Below are 16,742 nucleotides of genomic sequence, written 5' to 3'. Positions count from 1 at the left end.
CTATGTCTGTAACTCTGGTTCTTCTACGGATCTCCTCATTCCATATTTATTGACGTAGTCCGAATCTAGCTCTCTCGCTGTGAGGCTGGGATATTTTACAAGTTTAAATCCTTTTTTTGCTATACTACGTCTTTGTCGGCCTTCCTGCCGCAGCGGTGAGCGCTGAAGTTTAAAGTACCGGGTTCGATTCCCGGCGGCCGAATTTTGGGAATTTATAATTTCTGAATTTTCGCTAACTGATCAGTGTGTGATCATCATCATCGGTTACCGATTAAAGGATTAAAATATGTAACTAAGGTAGTTAAAGGTTTGTCTGATGACACATTTCTCTTGTCTCGCAATAATACTACTATTTTTTTCATAAAACATAGTTCACGGAGTACTTTAGATCACAAAAATAGCTCGCTACGTCAATGTTTACAAATATTTCGATTCAAAAATATTTCGAACGGAAGCTTGCATTAACTAAGCCCCTTTTGTTCTTCTATTTCAGAGAAATCCGATCTAAAATGATTCAATAATAACAAAATGGTAACGCTTGATGACGGGTTTATTAGAAATAGGGAGAAAAAGGGAACGGAGTGTGTCAGATATACCTACTCACTTTGATCTAATTTGTATGTTTTATACTTGTTTTTATAATACTTGGTTATATAATAATATTTTGTGAATATTTGCTTACATTAGGGTTACATTTACAGAAACTATAATTAAAAAAAAACTACAACAGTGGAAAAAACGAGAGCGATAGATAGTTAAAGAGCGTAAATTAATTCCGTCAATAATAACGATGCAGGTATCAACGTATAAATTGTGTTTCTTTGCTTTGTTAAATATCAAAACTAGGTATGGGTGAGTGAAACCACTTGTTGGCTTGAGCAATTGATTCGAACTAATAGCACATATATTAACCAAATTTACTTATTATAGAAGGAAAATAGAACGTCATTGTCCTAGCACAGTTGGAAAATGACCGGAAAGAGATGGCGCTGTTCTGTTACTTTAAAATAATAATATATTTTTAATCAACATTTTATTTTAATTACATTTATAAACTGAGATTAGTTTTTTGTAATTAAATGGTAAATAAACCAACAGTGAATTTAAAGAACATCAAAACATAATATTTATACTATGACCTTCGATGAGTGACCAAAGTAATTGGCCATTAGACCTTTAGTTCTCAACCTATCGCGCAATTATTAATTAGTTTACAGTACTTAACTAAGGATAAACAATATAACTCCTCGTTTTCCTGGATAGATATTTAATGTCTGTAAAACTGAGGCATGGCGCCAGAACTCGACAAACAACACTGATAAATACCTAAGTACAAGCCAATCTTGTTGCTCTGAGCAGTGTTATATATTGTATCACTTCCACATTTCTGCACTAGTGTTTTTTCTATTAGTTTTCTACGTCGAGAACGATTTCGGTACCCTTTATCTTTTTACTACTTTGAGTTATGAATCAGGGTGATTTTTCACCCTTATGTCATCAATACCCCACATGACGTTATATTATGTTTTGACGGCCGATTGGCGCAGTTTGCAGCGTACAGCTTTCTGTGTCTAAGGGCGTGGGTCGATTCCCACTACTGGAAAATGTTTGCGTGATGAGCATGAATGTTTTTCAGTATCTGGGTGTTAATATGTATATTCTAAGTATTTATGTATATTATTCATAAAAATATTCATCAATCATCTTAGTACCCATATCACAAGCTACGCTTACTTTGGGGCTAGATGGCGATGTGTGTATTGTCGTAGTATATTTATTTATTCATACCTTCTTCCATTATACCAACTCATGGCTAAGGTTTATGTTTGAGATCTGACAAATGCTTCGTTCATTCATCTGTCTACTGTATAGAACGGTCACTCACTAGGTCCTCGGTATTCAGACCAAAAAAATAAGGTTTCTATAAGTTTGATGTTTCCGCTGCCTCGGACATAGAGCCCAGTACTATGACTAACATGTAGTAATGATTATAGAACCCCTCCTTCCCCTATTGTGCAGAGTCGAGGTTCTAAGTTCGAAACGCTCATGAGATAGGAAGCCTTTGCCCTTAACGATTATTATAAATCATTGTATAAGTAGACCAAGGAAAAAAGTTTTAAGGAAAACATTCAATAAGTACATAAACGCAACAAATTCTCTTTTAGTGTTTAGTTTGAGGACCGATGGGCGCATAGGTCCGCAAAGTAAACACTGAACCAGCCAAAAAAAACTTGGCAGGGCATGTAAGGAATAAGCCTTACAAAGTGCCGCTACGTGTTCCTCAACCTAGGCGTAGTTGCCTGGCAACAAAGCCCTTTAGGTCTGCTTGGCGGCAGAAATAAGCATGGCGGTGAGCTCTGTTATAAAAAAGCTCTACTACTACTGCTAAAAATCGTACTGCTACTCATGTTTATAATATTATATTACCTTCTAGAAAAAAATCAAAACCTTAAGAGCACGAATCATATAATTATTTATTAATTGTAATGAACTATCCCGAACGGTGTAGAGGGGTGAATTTTAAATGTGCTGGCAATTAAATCTTTAGTTGGTAAGACTATATTATGAATCGCCCTGCTCCTGCTACGGATATTATCATACTCATAAATATTTATATTCTTGGTGTTTATACTATACGGCTTTGTATATCAAGAGTCGAAAAGGTCCTTTTCTATTTAGTTCAATGAAAGGAACCTTGGGCTGGAGAGCCGGGTAGGACTACCAATATAACCTATGAAACATTCCCAACTATGGTCAAATGCTGTCAATCAACTATCAACGCCTAACTCCGCCTGGACAAAGGCAAACTCAGGAAAGTGGTGGAAATTATAACAGCCCATTAAACAGACATCTTTCCGTCGTAGGTGTCTTCTATTGTCTGTGCAGAGCATGTATGGAGTCCGAGCAAACACTAACGTACGTGAGTGCATGGGCGTGGCAGAACAACGCGAAGTATACTTGGATGCCCAGCCGATTTCCCGGAAAACCTTGGCAAACCTGGGCCGCCTGCTAGGCTGCTGGAACGAGGTGGGTTGACTGGAGTAGCAAGCAACAACAGCGGGAAAGTTCAACGTACAACAAGCGAAGCGCTTGCGTGCGCAAAATGGCCCAGTCCGAAAAATAAGAAGAACCCATGAAACTCCTACGCGGCGGTATCAAAAAGGATTTCCCTAAGAAAAAAAAAGGAATCGGCATCGTGCACAGATCTTAGAAATGAGTGCCTACTTTTCTGTTATTAATTAATATTAAGAACTAAAAGTACATAAGCCATTTATATATTCACTTAACTTACTTCGTTTATGCCCTACTTAGCAATAGTTTTAAACAGTCTTAAGTTTATCTCTATGAGATCTGAGTAATTTTGACGGGGTGTTTGGACGAATCTGAAAATGTGTACGTTTGTAGAACTAGATTTTCCGCCCGGGACTGCAGTAGGTTAACAGTTTAGGGTATTAGGTGACAAGGTGTTTTCTAAATTACATTGCAAATACAAATGAAACATGGTATTATCCAGGTGCTGTGAAATTTTATAAAATAGGCTTTAATATTTTCTGAAATAAATCATATAGGCACGCCGCTATTGCGCCTTCACCAATTAGGTACTTCGCGTCATATAAAAAATATTTTAAAACGTCATATATATTTAATTTTCGTTATATTCAATTATCAGATGAATTTACCACAACCTGATTGGTGAAGGTGTAATGGAGTAAATGATATTAAATATTTTTTTAATTAATGAATTAATACACTTTTATTTGAAACCACATAAAGGGACAGGAAGATTATTAATAACAAGTTAACACACTGCAACTTTGCAACAATTTGGCAGCTTTATCGCTACATACCGATCTCTTCCAAGCAACCAATGGCGTATAAAAACTCAGCTAAATCGGAGACGTAGGTAGTCCATATAGATACATTTATGATAAGTTTAGAAAAGATCTCATCTTTACGATGTTTACGATGTTTACGATTTTATGTTGATTGTGTGTGTCAATTACTTTAATCGAACGCCCCCTAAAAAATTACCACAACCTCTTGCAATAGATACCTGTTAGTAAGAAATAACATCGCAGCGGTCAAGAAAAGGCAAATTATAAACACAACAGGTAAAAGTTCTCCAGGGCATAACGTTCGTGACAAGATAATTTCGACATGCTCCGCTTGACACCCCACGGTCGGTTCCCATCTTTATACTTGCCTACTACCATTTCCGACGATTATATTAAGTACCGAGAAACCAGCGAATAATAGAACCCACTGTCTGTTGAACTCTAACGGTCAGTGCACAGAAGCGGAAAATTCATTGACCGATTGTTCGCTTTAACATTACCTTGGTGTTGGAGAAGCGACTAGTTGAGGAGGGCTATGCCCAATAGTGGGATATTATATATAGGAAATCATTCGTTCGAGGTCTTTCGCCAAATTTTGACTGATGCTAGATAGTTAATAATCAATCTTTTTAAAGTAGGTCTAAATTATTACATATAGTTCATGAAAAGATCTGTAAAGTTAAAATTTCAAGAAACTATCTAAGTAGTTAAATTAGTTGAAATTGAAAAAAAACTTTAGTAAAGGGTTGTCACCCCTATAACATAGGGGCATGAGATTACGTATGGATACTGGCTAGACTATTAAAAATAAAATTACAGATATAAAGATATGAAAGATACGGAACTGGACTTAGTTAATTTATAACGGTACGAAAGAGGTGGCCTAAGTAATTTAAATTACCCTTTTCGGACAGACGACATTAATACATCATCGTCATCATCATCAGTCGTTAATTTGGAACTCACAACCAAATACATAAGTCGAGCAGCGGGTGCCCGCCCATTTGTTGACATGATAATTATTGACATGACAGCGCTACTTTCAAATCTGAAAGTTTAGGTTAGGTGCTATCGAATGAGCGCAGTTGAGATGTCTAAAACGCTAGAACTAGGTAATACATTATACACTTGTGAAAATGGAAATATCAGATATCACTGCTGTGTGTGTGTGTGTGGAAAAGGAAATATCAAAAACCATTACTGTAGAGGACAGATTTATGTACAACTACATTATTTTATTATAAGCATAATATTCATGAATTATGGTTGTTTACGATTTGTCCGTCGTGCATACGTCTTTACTATTTCATTCATAAAAAATTGTTACCTGAGAAAAATATGGTGGCAGTACTGCCCTCTGGTCGTCAAGCCTAGAACATTGCACTCGTTCAAGCAGCTCGAAGAGTTCGTGCTGAGCTCGAGCGCTACCTGTCGTCGTGGAGCTGCTCCATGGCGCCGAAACGTGCTGCCGCCTGTGGAAAAAAACAGAACTAAGTAAACAATGCTGCCGTAGTTCACAGTATTCCCGGTAGATGGCGTTAATAACACACTGGCTTCGTTCATGCTGTCTTAGTTCGGGGTTACTCCACTAGGTGGCACTAGATGCAACACGAACGGTTAATATATTTAAATTTAGAAGAAAAGCAACTTGAACATTTTTTTGCTTTATAATTTCAGTGCTTAGCTTAAAGGATTTACTAGTATCAACAATATTACAGGTACGTACTCAGAATAATAAGCACAACCGATTAACCACGAAAGTGCAATTGTATACAATTTTTAGACATTATGAACCCTACCTTACTTTATGATTGTATATGCTGTCAGCAGAAATAAGTTTTCCATTGTTTGCCCCTACCAGGGACCGAACTAGGTATCACCCACTTATAAGACTACAGCTCTCACCACTGCGCCAAAGAGGTAGCTTTTATTAATTCGCTTAACATACCTACCTACCTATTTAAAAGTCATTAGATAAATTAGTTGGAGAAAGGTAAAATTATTATTAACGACCATTTGCGTTTAACTACAGCATATTGTTCTAATCTAAATTCAACGCAAATAATTTCCAGGTAACTTGGGAATGCTTTTGCAAACAATATAGGAACATTAATGATAATGTTAAGGTATATTTCAGAGCGGTAGCTACAATTTATCTCGTTGGTTTCGATATATTTAATTTTACTACCAAGTAAGTAGGTAGTTTTATTTAAGCGGTGATATCCTAGTGGTTATTGCTTCGGTCTCTTTTTCGCGGTAACCGAGTTCGATCTTCGGCACTCACCCCTAACTTTTCGGAGTTACTTGCGTTTTTATCCCACTTCGTGAAAGAGGTGAGCTATAATTTGTAAAAATAACAATTTTACTTTTATCCAAAATATAACACCAAGTATTAGTTAAGTGGGTAGGAGCTCGAAAGTTAGCCCAGTAGGTACGACTTCGAATCCAAGCACGCACTTCTAACTTTTCTGAGTTATGAGCGTTTTAAGTAACTAAAATATCAGTTGCTCCAACGGTAAAGGAAAACATCGTGATACACTCACGATGCACTCACGCACTCACGCTGCATGCCTGAGAGTTCCATATATAGTGGTTAAAGGTGTGTGGAGTCACAGAGCGTGGTGGACTACAGACTTAACCCCTTCTCATTGTGGGAGCAGACCCGTGCCCTGTATTGGGCCGGTGATGGGTTTATATGATGATGATGACGATGTTAATTAAGTTGGAAATCATTCTGCCATCTGCCAGAGAGCAAAGATAAAACCGTTGGGCGAAGATAATCTACAAAGCGATTTTTTTATCTCTAACAGTTCTATCATTAAATAAATCCGAACTGGTAAGCGCAGCGTTGGTCGACCCCCGACGAAGTGGACGGACGACATCAGGCGCGTCGCAGGTAGCCGCTGGATTCAAGCGGCACAAAACCGTGGAATTTGGAACTCCCTACAAAATACCTATGTCCAGCAGTGGACGTCTATCGGTTGATATGATGATGATGAAACAAATATACTACGACTATAAATAATAAATAAATAAATAAATAAATATACTACGACAATACACACATCGCCATCTAGCCCCAAAGAAAGCGTAACTTGTGTTATGGGTACTGAGATAGCTGATGGATATTTTTTTTATGAATATAATACACATAAATACTTATAATATACAGATAAACACCCAGACACTGAAAAACATTCATGTTCATCACACAAACACTCTCCAGTTGTGGGAATCGAAACCACGGCCTTGGACTCAGAAAGCAGGGTCGCTGCCCACTGCGCCACTCGGCCGTCTAAACACACATCACACACATCTAGATTCTAGCCCCAAAATAAGCGCAGTTTCAGAAAACTACTAGTAAAACATAAATCTAAAGTTGCCTTTAATTTACAAATTCATAACAATCCGTTTCAATAATGAATAGTGCCCTAATTACCGCTTTTTTGCTGGCACGAGACCAGTATTAAATAGTTATACAGGGTTTTGAAAAGCTTAAGTATTTATTATAAACGATGACAGCGGGGCATAACTTTTAGGAACCGGTACTGTTTGGATAAAATATAAAAAAAATACTCATTGTTCAATTGCGTGTATAAGGTAGGACAAGGAAGGATTCCGTAGATAATTAATGTTCCAAATTAAATTAAGACGACAAAATTAATCTTTTTGTTCACAGGTAAAAAAAAACGTGTACTCACATTAAAAACTTGGGATGGACATGTGTTAAAAAATCACGCTAGAACGTCTGAACGGTCTTGGACGAAATTTAGTCTGGAATAGCGTATACCTTCGCTGATTTTCATCCTGGACAGAAATTCTATTCCTGACAGATATATATATATATGTTTTAGTGAATACCAAGGCCCTTCGGACCGGAAACAACGCAATTCGAATACGATTCGAACGTACACGACGTAACGTCTTTATTGATTTTTGAGTCTAATTTTAAAGTTAATTTACATCTTTCAACAATTGTAAAATCATCTTAAACATATGCTTATGTTGAAATAATCATCGTGTTTAATTATATATCCAACATAATAAACATGGCTATAAGCTACCAAAAATTTCACTACGGAACCCTAACAATGGCGCGAAAACAACCCCATCTGGTGTCCAGCGACTGTCAGAACTTCGCGGACAATTACTACAATATCCTACAGCAATAAAGCGCGAGTCTGTGATTTATTGAGTCAATTAACTGACCATTCAGTGATCCCCTTGCTTTGGATGACCTGAAATGGTTTTCCAAATTAAATTCGTCACCCCTTGAACGCTGTATGGTTCCCGAAACCGGTTCTGCAGCAACTCAATCAAGGAATGTTTGTTTTTGAGCTGAGCCTAATTTCCGTGCCGTGGAAGGGCGTGCTTTTTTGAGATTACATGTAATTGCATGGCAGATGTTTCGCTTATAGCAACATGATTATTTTCTTTAAATTATGATATGTTTAGAGTAACGAATTTTTATGAATGCCGAACAGTAGCAATGAATTGCAGTACATTACGGCTACCGCTCCACTATGGGTGTACGATGTAGCTAAGCGGCGATCAAAGCCAGTCCAGTGGTTAAGACCTCAGTCTCGCTCTCGGGGAATCGAGTTCAATTCCTGGCATGCACCTATTAAACGCACGCAACTATACCGCTAATAGGCTTGCACTTGACGACAATGATGTCTGATGGAAAGCAATTTATATGTAAGGGTGCGCCTAGAAAATATATTTTTTAATTCTTGCCTTGAAGTTATTTAAGTTTTACAACGTGTAACCGAATTACGAAATACTGTTGAAGGGTAAAAATATTAAATCAGAAGACGCATGTTTATTTTTTCATACAAACTAATTCAAAACATTCTAAGTGTTTAATTATGACAACCCTATTGAAGATAAAAGACTGATACGTGCATAGTATCTGCGCTACGCGACGCATTCGACGACATGCGATAGACGTTAGGGCTGTATCTGATTTCTTTCCGTAAAAACTACAGCAGTGGTTTAATCAAAAACTATTAGTGTCTTAGTTTCACAGATAAGGACTCAGAGACAGTAAATAATGTACCTCTAAAGCCTGTGAAGTAATATTTCGGTTGTCATTTAGACGTGGTACGTAGCAAGATATACACTTAACACCCCAGTAAGCCCCAAAGCCCTGAGAGCAAGTGATAATCATGGAGTAAAGCGGGAGATCTTGAGCCCCTTTTGTAGACAAATTCCTCCAGTAAGACATTTCTAACGCCAGTATCTATTGTCTTTAAATTAAAAAAAAATTCCTTACCACAGGAACAAAACAGAACACAAAGAAAAGCTTAAACGTAGTTTTTTTTATAATTTGGTAACAAGATTCCGTAGCTTAGGTTAATAAAACTGTCAATGATAATCAAAATTAAATTAATTAAAATAACCGTTGGTAGCCAATAAAAAATTATAAAAGCCTATTTGATGCTTGATTTACATTAATTAAGCCAAGGACAATGAAATAAAGCTGATCGTTTTTATGGCGTTTTGAAGTGATTATTTTTTGTGTCGGTCACCTGCCTAATCATTTTCTATTAACGGTCACTTTAAAGTATGTTTTGATCTTATCGATTTAAAGTTAAACCTTCAAATTATAACTTGAGTTATAACATCACTTACGTAAATGCTACCCTTTTAATCTATTAGCTGATTATAGATACTTAAACTATATTTGAAGCAAGGAACAGAAGCAATTTGTACTCAGAGGCGGCATAGATATTAATGAAAATAAAAAGTATTCTAAAGAGGTATTCCTTTGCGTTCGCAATAGAATTTAAAAAAGAATTGACTGAGTATGAATATAGGTAATTTATATTTGATTAATTAGAAAATATAGAAATTAAATATGACATAAAAATACCAATAATATTTTTACTTACTAAACCAACTTAACCAAATACTAATTATTAATTAATAATTGACTTAATTTAAATTATTATTGTATATTTTGTTTCCATCATGTGATTTTCTAATTGTTATTTAAACATTTACAAAATATTAAAAGCTTTGCATCTTATATAAATGTTTCTGCAAAATAAAGAATTTGAATTATTTGATTTTTTTATATTTCGGTAACTACTTACCTACCAATAAAATACCACTTGTGAGTTAGGAATATGCTTAAATAATGAAAAAAATATTACATAAAATAACAACAAAAAAAACTAAAAAACCTAAACAAAGTTTGATCAGCCAATTAGTTAGTACCTTTATACCTAAAAACATTCAAAATTCAAAATTAATTTATTTCAAGTAAGCCTAATTTAAGAAGGCCTTTTGAAACGTCAAGTCTGTCTGTTTGTAGTGACTCTACCATTCGAGTACAATTATTATTCTTATGTAGTAGTAGTATAAGATGAGCTTTTCGTGACAGCACTTGTCCGGGGAAGTTTAATTGCCATGATTATTTCTGCAAGAAGCATTGCTAGGCTTGGGTCTGCAGGGCGTGGGTGCCGGTTTACATTTAGGCACATGTGGCTTAGTACCTACGCGTCAGATTGATGGACTTGGAACGGCTCTTTGCAGGACGTGTTTCTCACATACCCAGGGATGTGTTGGTATGTTTAAAAGCGACTAGCCGTTGCCCGCGACTTCGTTCGCGTTTGTTTAGGTTTTTAAAGGATCGCCTTGGAACAGTTTATTTAATTATTTGTTTATGAAGACAATGGGCCCAGAGTAAAAACGCTAGCGCGGCAAAAACCTAGTCATTACATATTGGATAGAAGCAGGCGTTACTTGTTTTGTTTACACATAATATCCATATATTACATTATTAATTACACCATTCAGATTCTCCTGCTTTTCGCGGAATATAATATAGCCATATATATCAAATATATAGCAAATTAAGCTTAATTTTCATAATTTTTCATAATATAGTAGTCATTACAAATAACGGAGTATATACGGCGCATAATAATTTGAGCAGAAATAAATAAATGAATTAAAGTGGCTGAGTATTAGACGAAGTCAAAAGCAGAATCAAAACATGTTAAAGTTTGACAACCATGTTAAGTTATGAATAAAGGTGACCGTAAATTTCAAAGGAATTGAAAAGTAAATGGAGAATTTCCATTGCTGTATTCAACTTTTCTAATTAGCGGGTAAATTCATCAACAAACGGAGTTGATAAAACCTTTGCGTCCTCAGAAGAGTTTAACTAACGTGCGGGTGTTTGAAAATATATTTAAATGCTCCTAGTTAAATATTATGCTTATACTGGGAGTTCGTTAATTACATCCATTATATCAGTTGTACCTAATACAATAATATGTGACAAGACAGCCACCTGCGGTTAATATCTATTAACACCTTTTGAATTTTTAGGGTTCCGTAATACATGGAACCCTTAGTTTCGTAAAGCATGGTCATTTCATTAGAAAGTTTTTAAACGTTAAATTTTTTGCACAGATGTTCAGAAACTGGTTTAACATATATACAAAAACTTCATTTTTTAATGTTGGTAAAACGGGGAAAATTAATAAGCATTAGTGATTTTTTGTACAACTTTCGGAACGATATATAATAACCACAAAATAAATAGGTACAATTTCTTGAGCATTTGTAAAAAAAAAATGGGTTTTTTTCAATGGGATTTGGGCGTTTTCATTTCATTATTTTGATTTTAGCGCTAAGACGTATTGGCAAGACTTACCTTATGTGCGACCAATTTTTTATTTATATTTTCACGACACGTTCTAATCGCTCTGCCTCATACTTAGGTATTTCACTGTATTTAAATCGGATTTTTGTGTAATTCTTTTTTTTTGATTTGAAGGCAGAAGACGTAAATGCAAACTGGTGCAATTTTTTTTTTTTTATAAATAATAAATATACTACCACAATACACACATCGCCACCTAGCCCCAAAGCATGCGTAGCTTGTGTTATGGGTACTAAGATGACTGGTGAATCTTTTTATGAATTATATATACATAAATACTTAAAATACAATAATACAGAAAATACATATAAACACCCAGACACTGAAAAACACTTATGCTCATCACACAAACATTTTCCAGTTGTGGGAATCGAACCCACGGCCTTGGACTCAGGAAGCAGGGTCGCTGCCCACCGCGTCAGTCGGCCGTCAAAATACTTGATGTTCAGATCGATGTCAGATAAAAACGTTTTATTTATAAGTTATGCCAATCACCACCCACAGTTCAAACCACAGAAATCTCAATGGTCCAAATATTATTCAGTAGTCAAGTGTATCGGCGTTTAAGTCGCCCACGTTTCTAAAATTAATTGGGCAATGAACGTAAGTATCCTACAAAAGCTAGCAATGTTATGATCTTATCAACAAGGTATGTTTAAAGCTAAATCGACTAGGACAACTTTTTTTAAATAACAGTCCCTACCACGGAGTAATGGTTGTTCTTTTTTATTTTAATGGAAGGATTATCGGAAACCTTCACGATGAGACTTCTATTTAATATCGAATTTTATTCAGTAAATTCAAATAATTATTTCTGTTACTAACTGAGTTATAAAGGTATTTTTGTTATTTTTTTTGTGAGATTTTTCATGATTTATCTTTTGTATCAGAAAACGGGTCATACTTGATTACGGAAGAGGGTTGGTATCTCGAAAGCACACGACTACTAATAATTGATTGGTTAAAGTCTTAGATAGTGCGTTTGTTTAACAGTAGGTGCTACTTGCAGAAATCGCTTAGATTTATGATATTACTAGCTATTGCCCGCGACTTCGTCTGCGTTTGATTTTGTTTTTTGATGTGGCATTCAATTTAGTTGTAGTTCTAAAAAAATTAAAGTATTCAGTTTGCTGCTGTCCGCCGAGTTCTGTCCTCTATCTCCAACCACATTCGGATCTACACAAAGTTAAACACATATTATAACCTCTATAGTACAAAAATAATTATTCAAATCGGTTATAATTTGTCGGAGTTATGGTGTAAAATCGTCAAACACTTTCATCCCCTCTCCCAAAGGAACCGAGCTTAAAGTCGGGATAAAAAGTATCCCATATTACTTCTAACACGTCCAAGAATATGTGTACAAAGTTTAATGAGGATCGGTTAAGTAGTTTTTGCCTGTTTTATAATATTAGTAGGGATAGGGATTAATTATTCAACTTAATAAATTTCTATGTCAACTACAGCCACTGTTTTTTTTTAATTGTAAATCTCAACATCATAATCGTCATATCCCTACCTATTACCAGCCCAGTGGGCCTCCTGCCCCTAAAAGACGGATTTAGGCCGTAGTCCACCACGCACTGGGCTAAATAAAATAATAATGTCATCATCAAAATAAAAATGCCCAATTTCAATGGTAGGTAGGCAGGCTCAAATGAGAACTACCAAATGTTAGTAATAATAAACCTTATGAAATCTAAATAAATTTCAAAAGTTTCCTAACAACTATCTTAACACGTGGTGAGCATCATCTTTGATATGTTTCTGATATCACAAACAATTTGCCTTAAAATATTATTGTTATGATAGGCGTTAGTTAGAGGAGGCGTGGGAAGATTACACAATTTGAAAACGAATTGCTATACTACTTGTATTATATATTTTGAAAATATTCACCCGCTTCGATAAGTTTGATTTTTTTTCATGTCTTTGTGCGTCTGCCAAGGGTTTTATGAATACCCAGGTAGAGAATGCTATAAGTTCGCAATGATTTTTTTCTTGTGCAAAATATTTTGAGGGTCTTTTACGTTAAAAAAAAATGGTAACAGGATTTTTATCATTAATAATTTTTATCATCTTTTAAATTTAAAAATTGCTTTTAAACGGCTTTATCGTGATGAATTCGAACGATCACTGAGTTAAATTTTTACAGAACTACCATACAAATCAAAAGATCTTCTGATCTATTAGTTCAGAGCGTAAACGTTAAAAGAGCATCAGCCGTGCCTAAGGGGTAGCTTTGAACTGAAGACTTGACAGAAGCATTAAAATGAATACTTACGAGTATACTATGTCAATGTGACGAACTAATGCTTTATAATAATTCGTGCTACAACTGCATCAGCGCCATCTTGAACTGCCACGGACCTCGATAAAAAATCACTCTAAAAAGGCTCCCAGACCTTTGACTATATAAATGTTCACAATACTTTTTAACATTACTCCGACTCTTCAATGCACACTGTCTATATTATTGACAATATGCAAAATATTGTCGTCTGTGTGGGCAGCCTAAGTATTTCTTAAATATAGTTCAACGGGAACATACGATAATATTGTGGATTTGTCGATATTTCGACCCAGTTGCATGGATCGTGGCCACGACGGGACTGCGTAGGTACGAGATGTCAAGTTGCCAGTTGGATGTCACGGGCAGAATCTGACTACCCGCTTTCGTGTTCTTTTTGTCGGTATTTCACGAACTGTTGACTGTGACACGCTACAATGACAACGTGACTTTTAAATTGAGATGCTGTACGATGCTTTCTTGGTTTACATAATTTTACCACTGGATTCCACACACTTGCTAATTTAAAACCGTCCTTACGATAGAAGTTTTTGTGCTTCCGATTTTCAATCGCTTCACGAACTAGTCTTGGAATATAATGACGGTCAGTGGAGAGAACTTTAGGGTCACGTTGCTTTATCCAGTGCTGGGTGCCCCCTTGTAGAATGTGCTCTGCAATCGCTGACTTCTGTGTTTCATTGTCTCCAACCGCTTTTATATGTTCGGTGACCCGAGTGGCTATATAACTCTTTGTTTGCCCAATGTAGAGCTTCCACAACTGCAGCCTAAGTATTTTTATCGAGCTCCGTAGAAGTTCAAGAAGGCACTAATTTTTATTTTATTTATATATATATATTTAGTTGTGGCTCGAATTTGTGTAAAGTATTTGTTCGCAGGTCATTTCTATTCATATATTATATTGATGCCATTTACAATGTAGGTTTTGATATTGCGTTGTATTCAATACCTATTCCTCAACCAACCGAAGTACGAAAGAATTTCAGTTTAACCGAGCTGCTGGACGCAAGCGTGGAATTTGGAATTCACTACAAAAGACCTTTGTCCAGCAGTGGATGTTTTATGATGATGATAATATGATGACATAATTCTTTGAATATTACACTGATACGTTATTCCCGAGTGCAGCGTCCAGTGCTATCCAGTTGCAGGGTCGATATCTCATATCAGTCACACTTCCACAGGCACGACCGACATCTGACACGACCTTCATCTGTTATATTTTGTAAATATATTGCACAAACAGTTTACCGCCGACAACCGTAAAATCTACGAAAGTCACATATAGTTTTTTTATTTAAATTTTAAATTACAATGCAAGTTAGCATCTTTGTAATCTTACCTGGTGGTAAGTGATGATGCAGTCTAAGATGATAGTGGGTTAACCTGTTAGGTAGTATGGTAGTCATACACCTAATTCGTTTCTACGCGACATCGCACTAGAACACTATATCGCTTAGCGGCACATCTTTGTCGGTAGGGTGGTAACTAGCCATGGCCAAAGCCTCCCACGAGACCGGACCAGAGAAAATTCAGCAATTACAAATTCCTAATTTACCCCTGCCGGATTTAGAACCCGGGACCTCCTACTTAAATTTATAGCGCTCACCGTTGCGCTAGGAAAGTCGTCAAAGACACAGAAAAAATGCTACATGGCCTTTTTTTCCACTTTCAAAGACTACGCGAATGAAGACAGCATAAATAGACGACGTATGTACCAGAGTAGTACAATGTTACATTGTCGAAACCGATCTCCAATTAGGGGCGTATTAATCTTGTACTATCAGTACCCTTGGTAGGATATTTTGTAGCAACTAGTGAGTTTGTCACTAGATGGCGCTCTTAAAACCTAATTTTTATCTTCATAAGCGCATCTTTTATCAGACTCCACAGCGTTCGCAGTAAAATATTCTTTATGCGAGTTCATGTCGTTAATACGCAAAAATGTTTAGACTTCAGTCCTTCAGTTTTATTTTACTGGTATTTTTATTGTGCCTTTTGATTGAACAATAAAGGCATTCTTTCAAAGTAATACTAAAATTTTATGTAGCCATGAACTTTTGCTGTTCTTGCATACTAGTATACTTATTTGCAAAAGTTAATAACTAAAGCCTGAAGTTTTATGATTTTTATGCCCCAAAGCGATGTTTTATTCATATCTGACCGAGGACTCTTTTCCAATGTTTTTTAAAAGAATATTTTAAGGGGTATTTCGAAGAAGTGATTAAATACTTGCCCTCCGGTCGCTTACATTATACCTAGGTATAGTAAATATTTTTCTAGCTAGGTTATGCAACGTTACGTTATTTTTTAAACTTCCTTCCACCAACTATCCTTAAATCCACTTGACATTCTGTTTCTGTTAAAGTGAAACCTGGAGCTTAATCGTTAAATTTCAGACAAGCTGTGGTTGCGTCTTCGCACTCTTCGCCCATAAGTAATCTGCCATAAATCCGTGAGGAAATAAACGTAATTTCTTTAAATTTTTACGCAGATAGCTCGCAGCTGTCAAAAATACGTTTCGTTACGACACCAGAGCACCCTCAGGAAATATTGACTTAGAACTTAAATTGCTAAGTATCGCGTTGAGCGTTTATTGATGTATATCCTATATATTAAGTAAGTTGTAAGTACTTTATATCAGTTTTCTTTATATACTTTAGTAGTATTTCGAGTTCATTGACTTTAAACAAAATCTGCTTCATGATAATGTATTTTCTAATCCCGTAAGCCTTGTGCGGTGTTGGGATTAAAACTGTTTCTTCCAGGATGGCTATCGTCGATCAAGATCTGATCAAGGGCCTTGAGCGTTAGAAGCACTAATTTTAACCAACAAAAGAAATATTTTATTGCGATCCTACGGATGTTTGTGATGTTATATTGCGATACGGCGTAAACAATTGTACTGAGTAGATGACAG

At 35.9% G+C, this 16,742-nt stretch overlaps 1 protein-coding gene across 2 annotated transcripts in view; it reads right to left on the bottom strand.

Moving 5' to 3' along the window:
- LOC120630933 (rap1 GTPase-activating protein 1) overlaps positions 1–16,742 on the bottom strand; it is a 204,507-nt gene that overhangs the window by 139,390 nt on the left and 48,375 nt on the right. For both annotated transcript variants that reach the window (XM_039900288.1, XM_039900291.1), the window contains one exon: positions 5,164–5,308. In XM_039900288.1, the coding sequence (XP_039756222.1) occupies positions 5,164–5,308 (145 nt within the window). The remainder of the gene's footprint in view (positions 1–5,163; positions 5,309–16,742) is intronic.

The sequence above is a fragment of the Pararge aegeria genome, chromosome 17 (assembly GCF_905163445.1).
Source record: "Pararge aegeria chromosome 17, ilParAegt1.1, whole genome shotgun sequence".
Classification (NCBI taxonomy): domain Eukaryota; kingdom Metazoa; phylum Arthropoda; class Insecta; order Lepidoptera; family Nymphalidae; genus Pararge; species Pararge aegeria.
The sequence above is the reverse complement of the archived record's forward strand: the minus strand, read 5'-3'. Positions and strand labels throughout refer to the sequence as shown.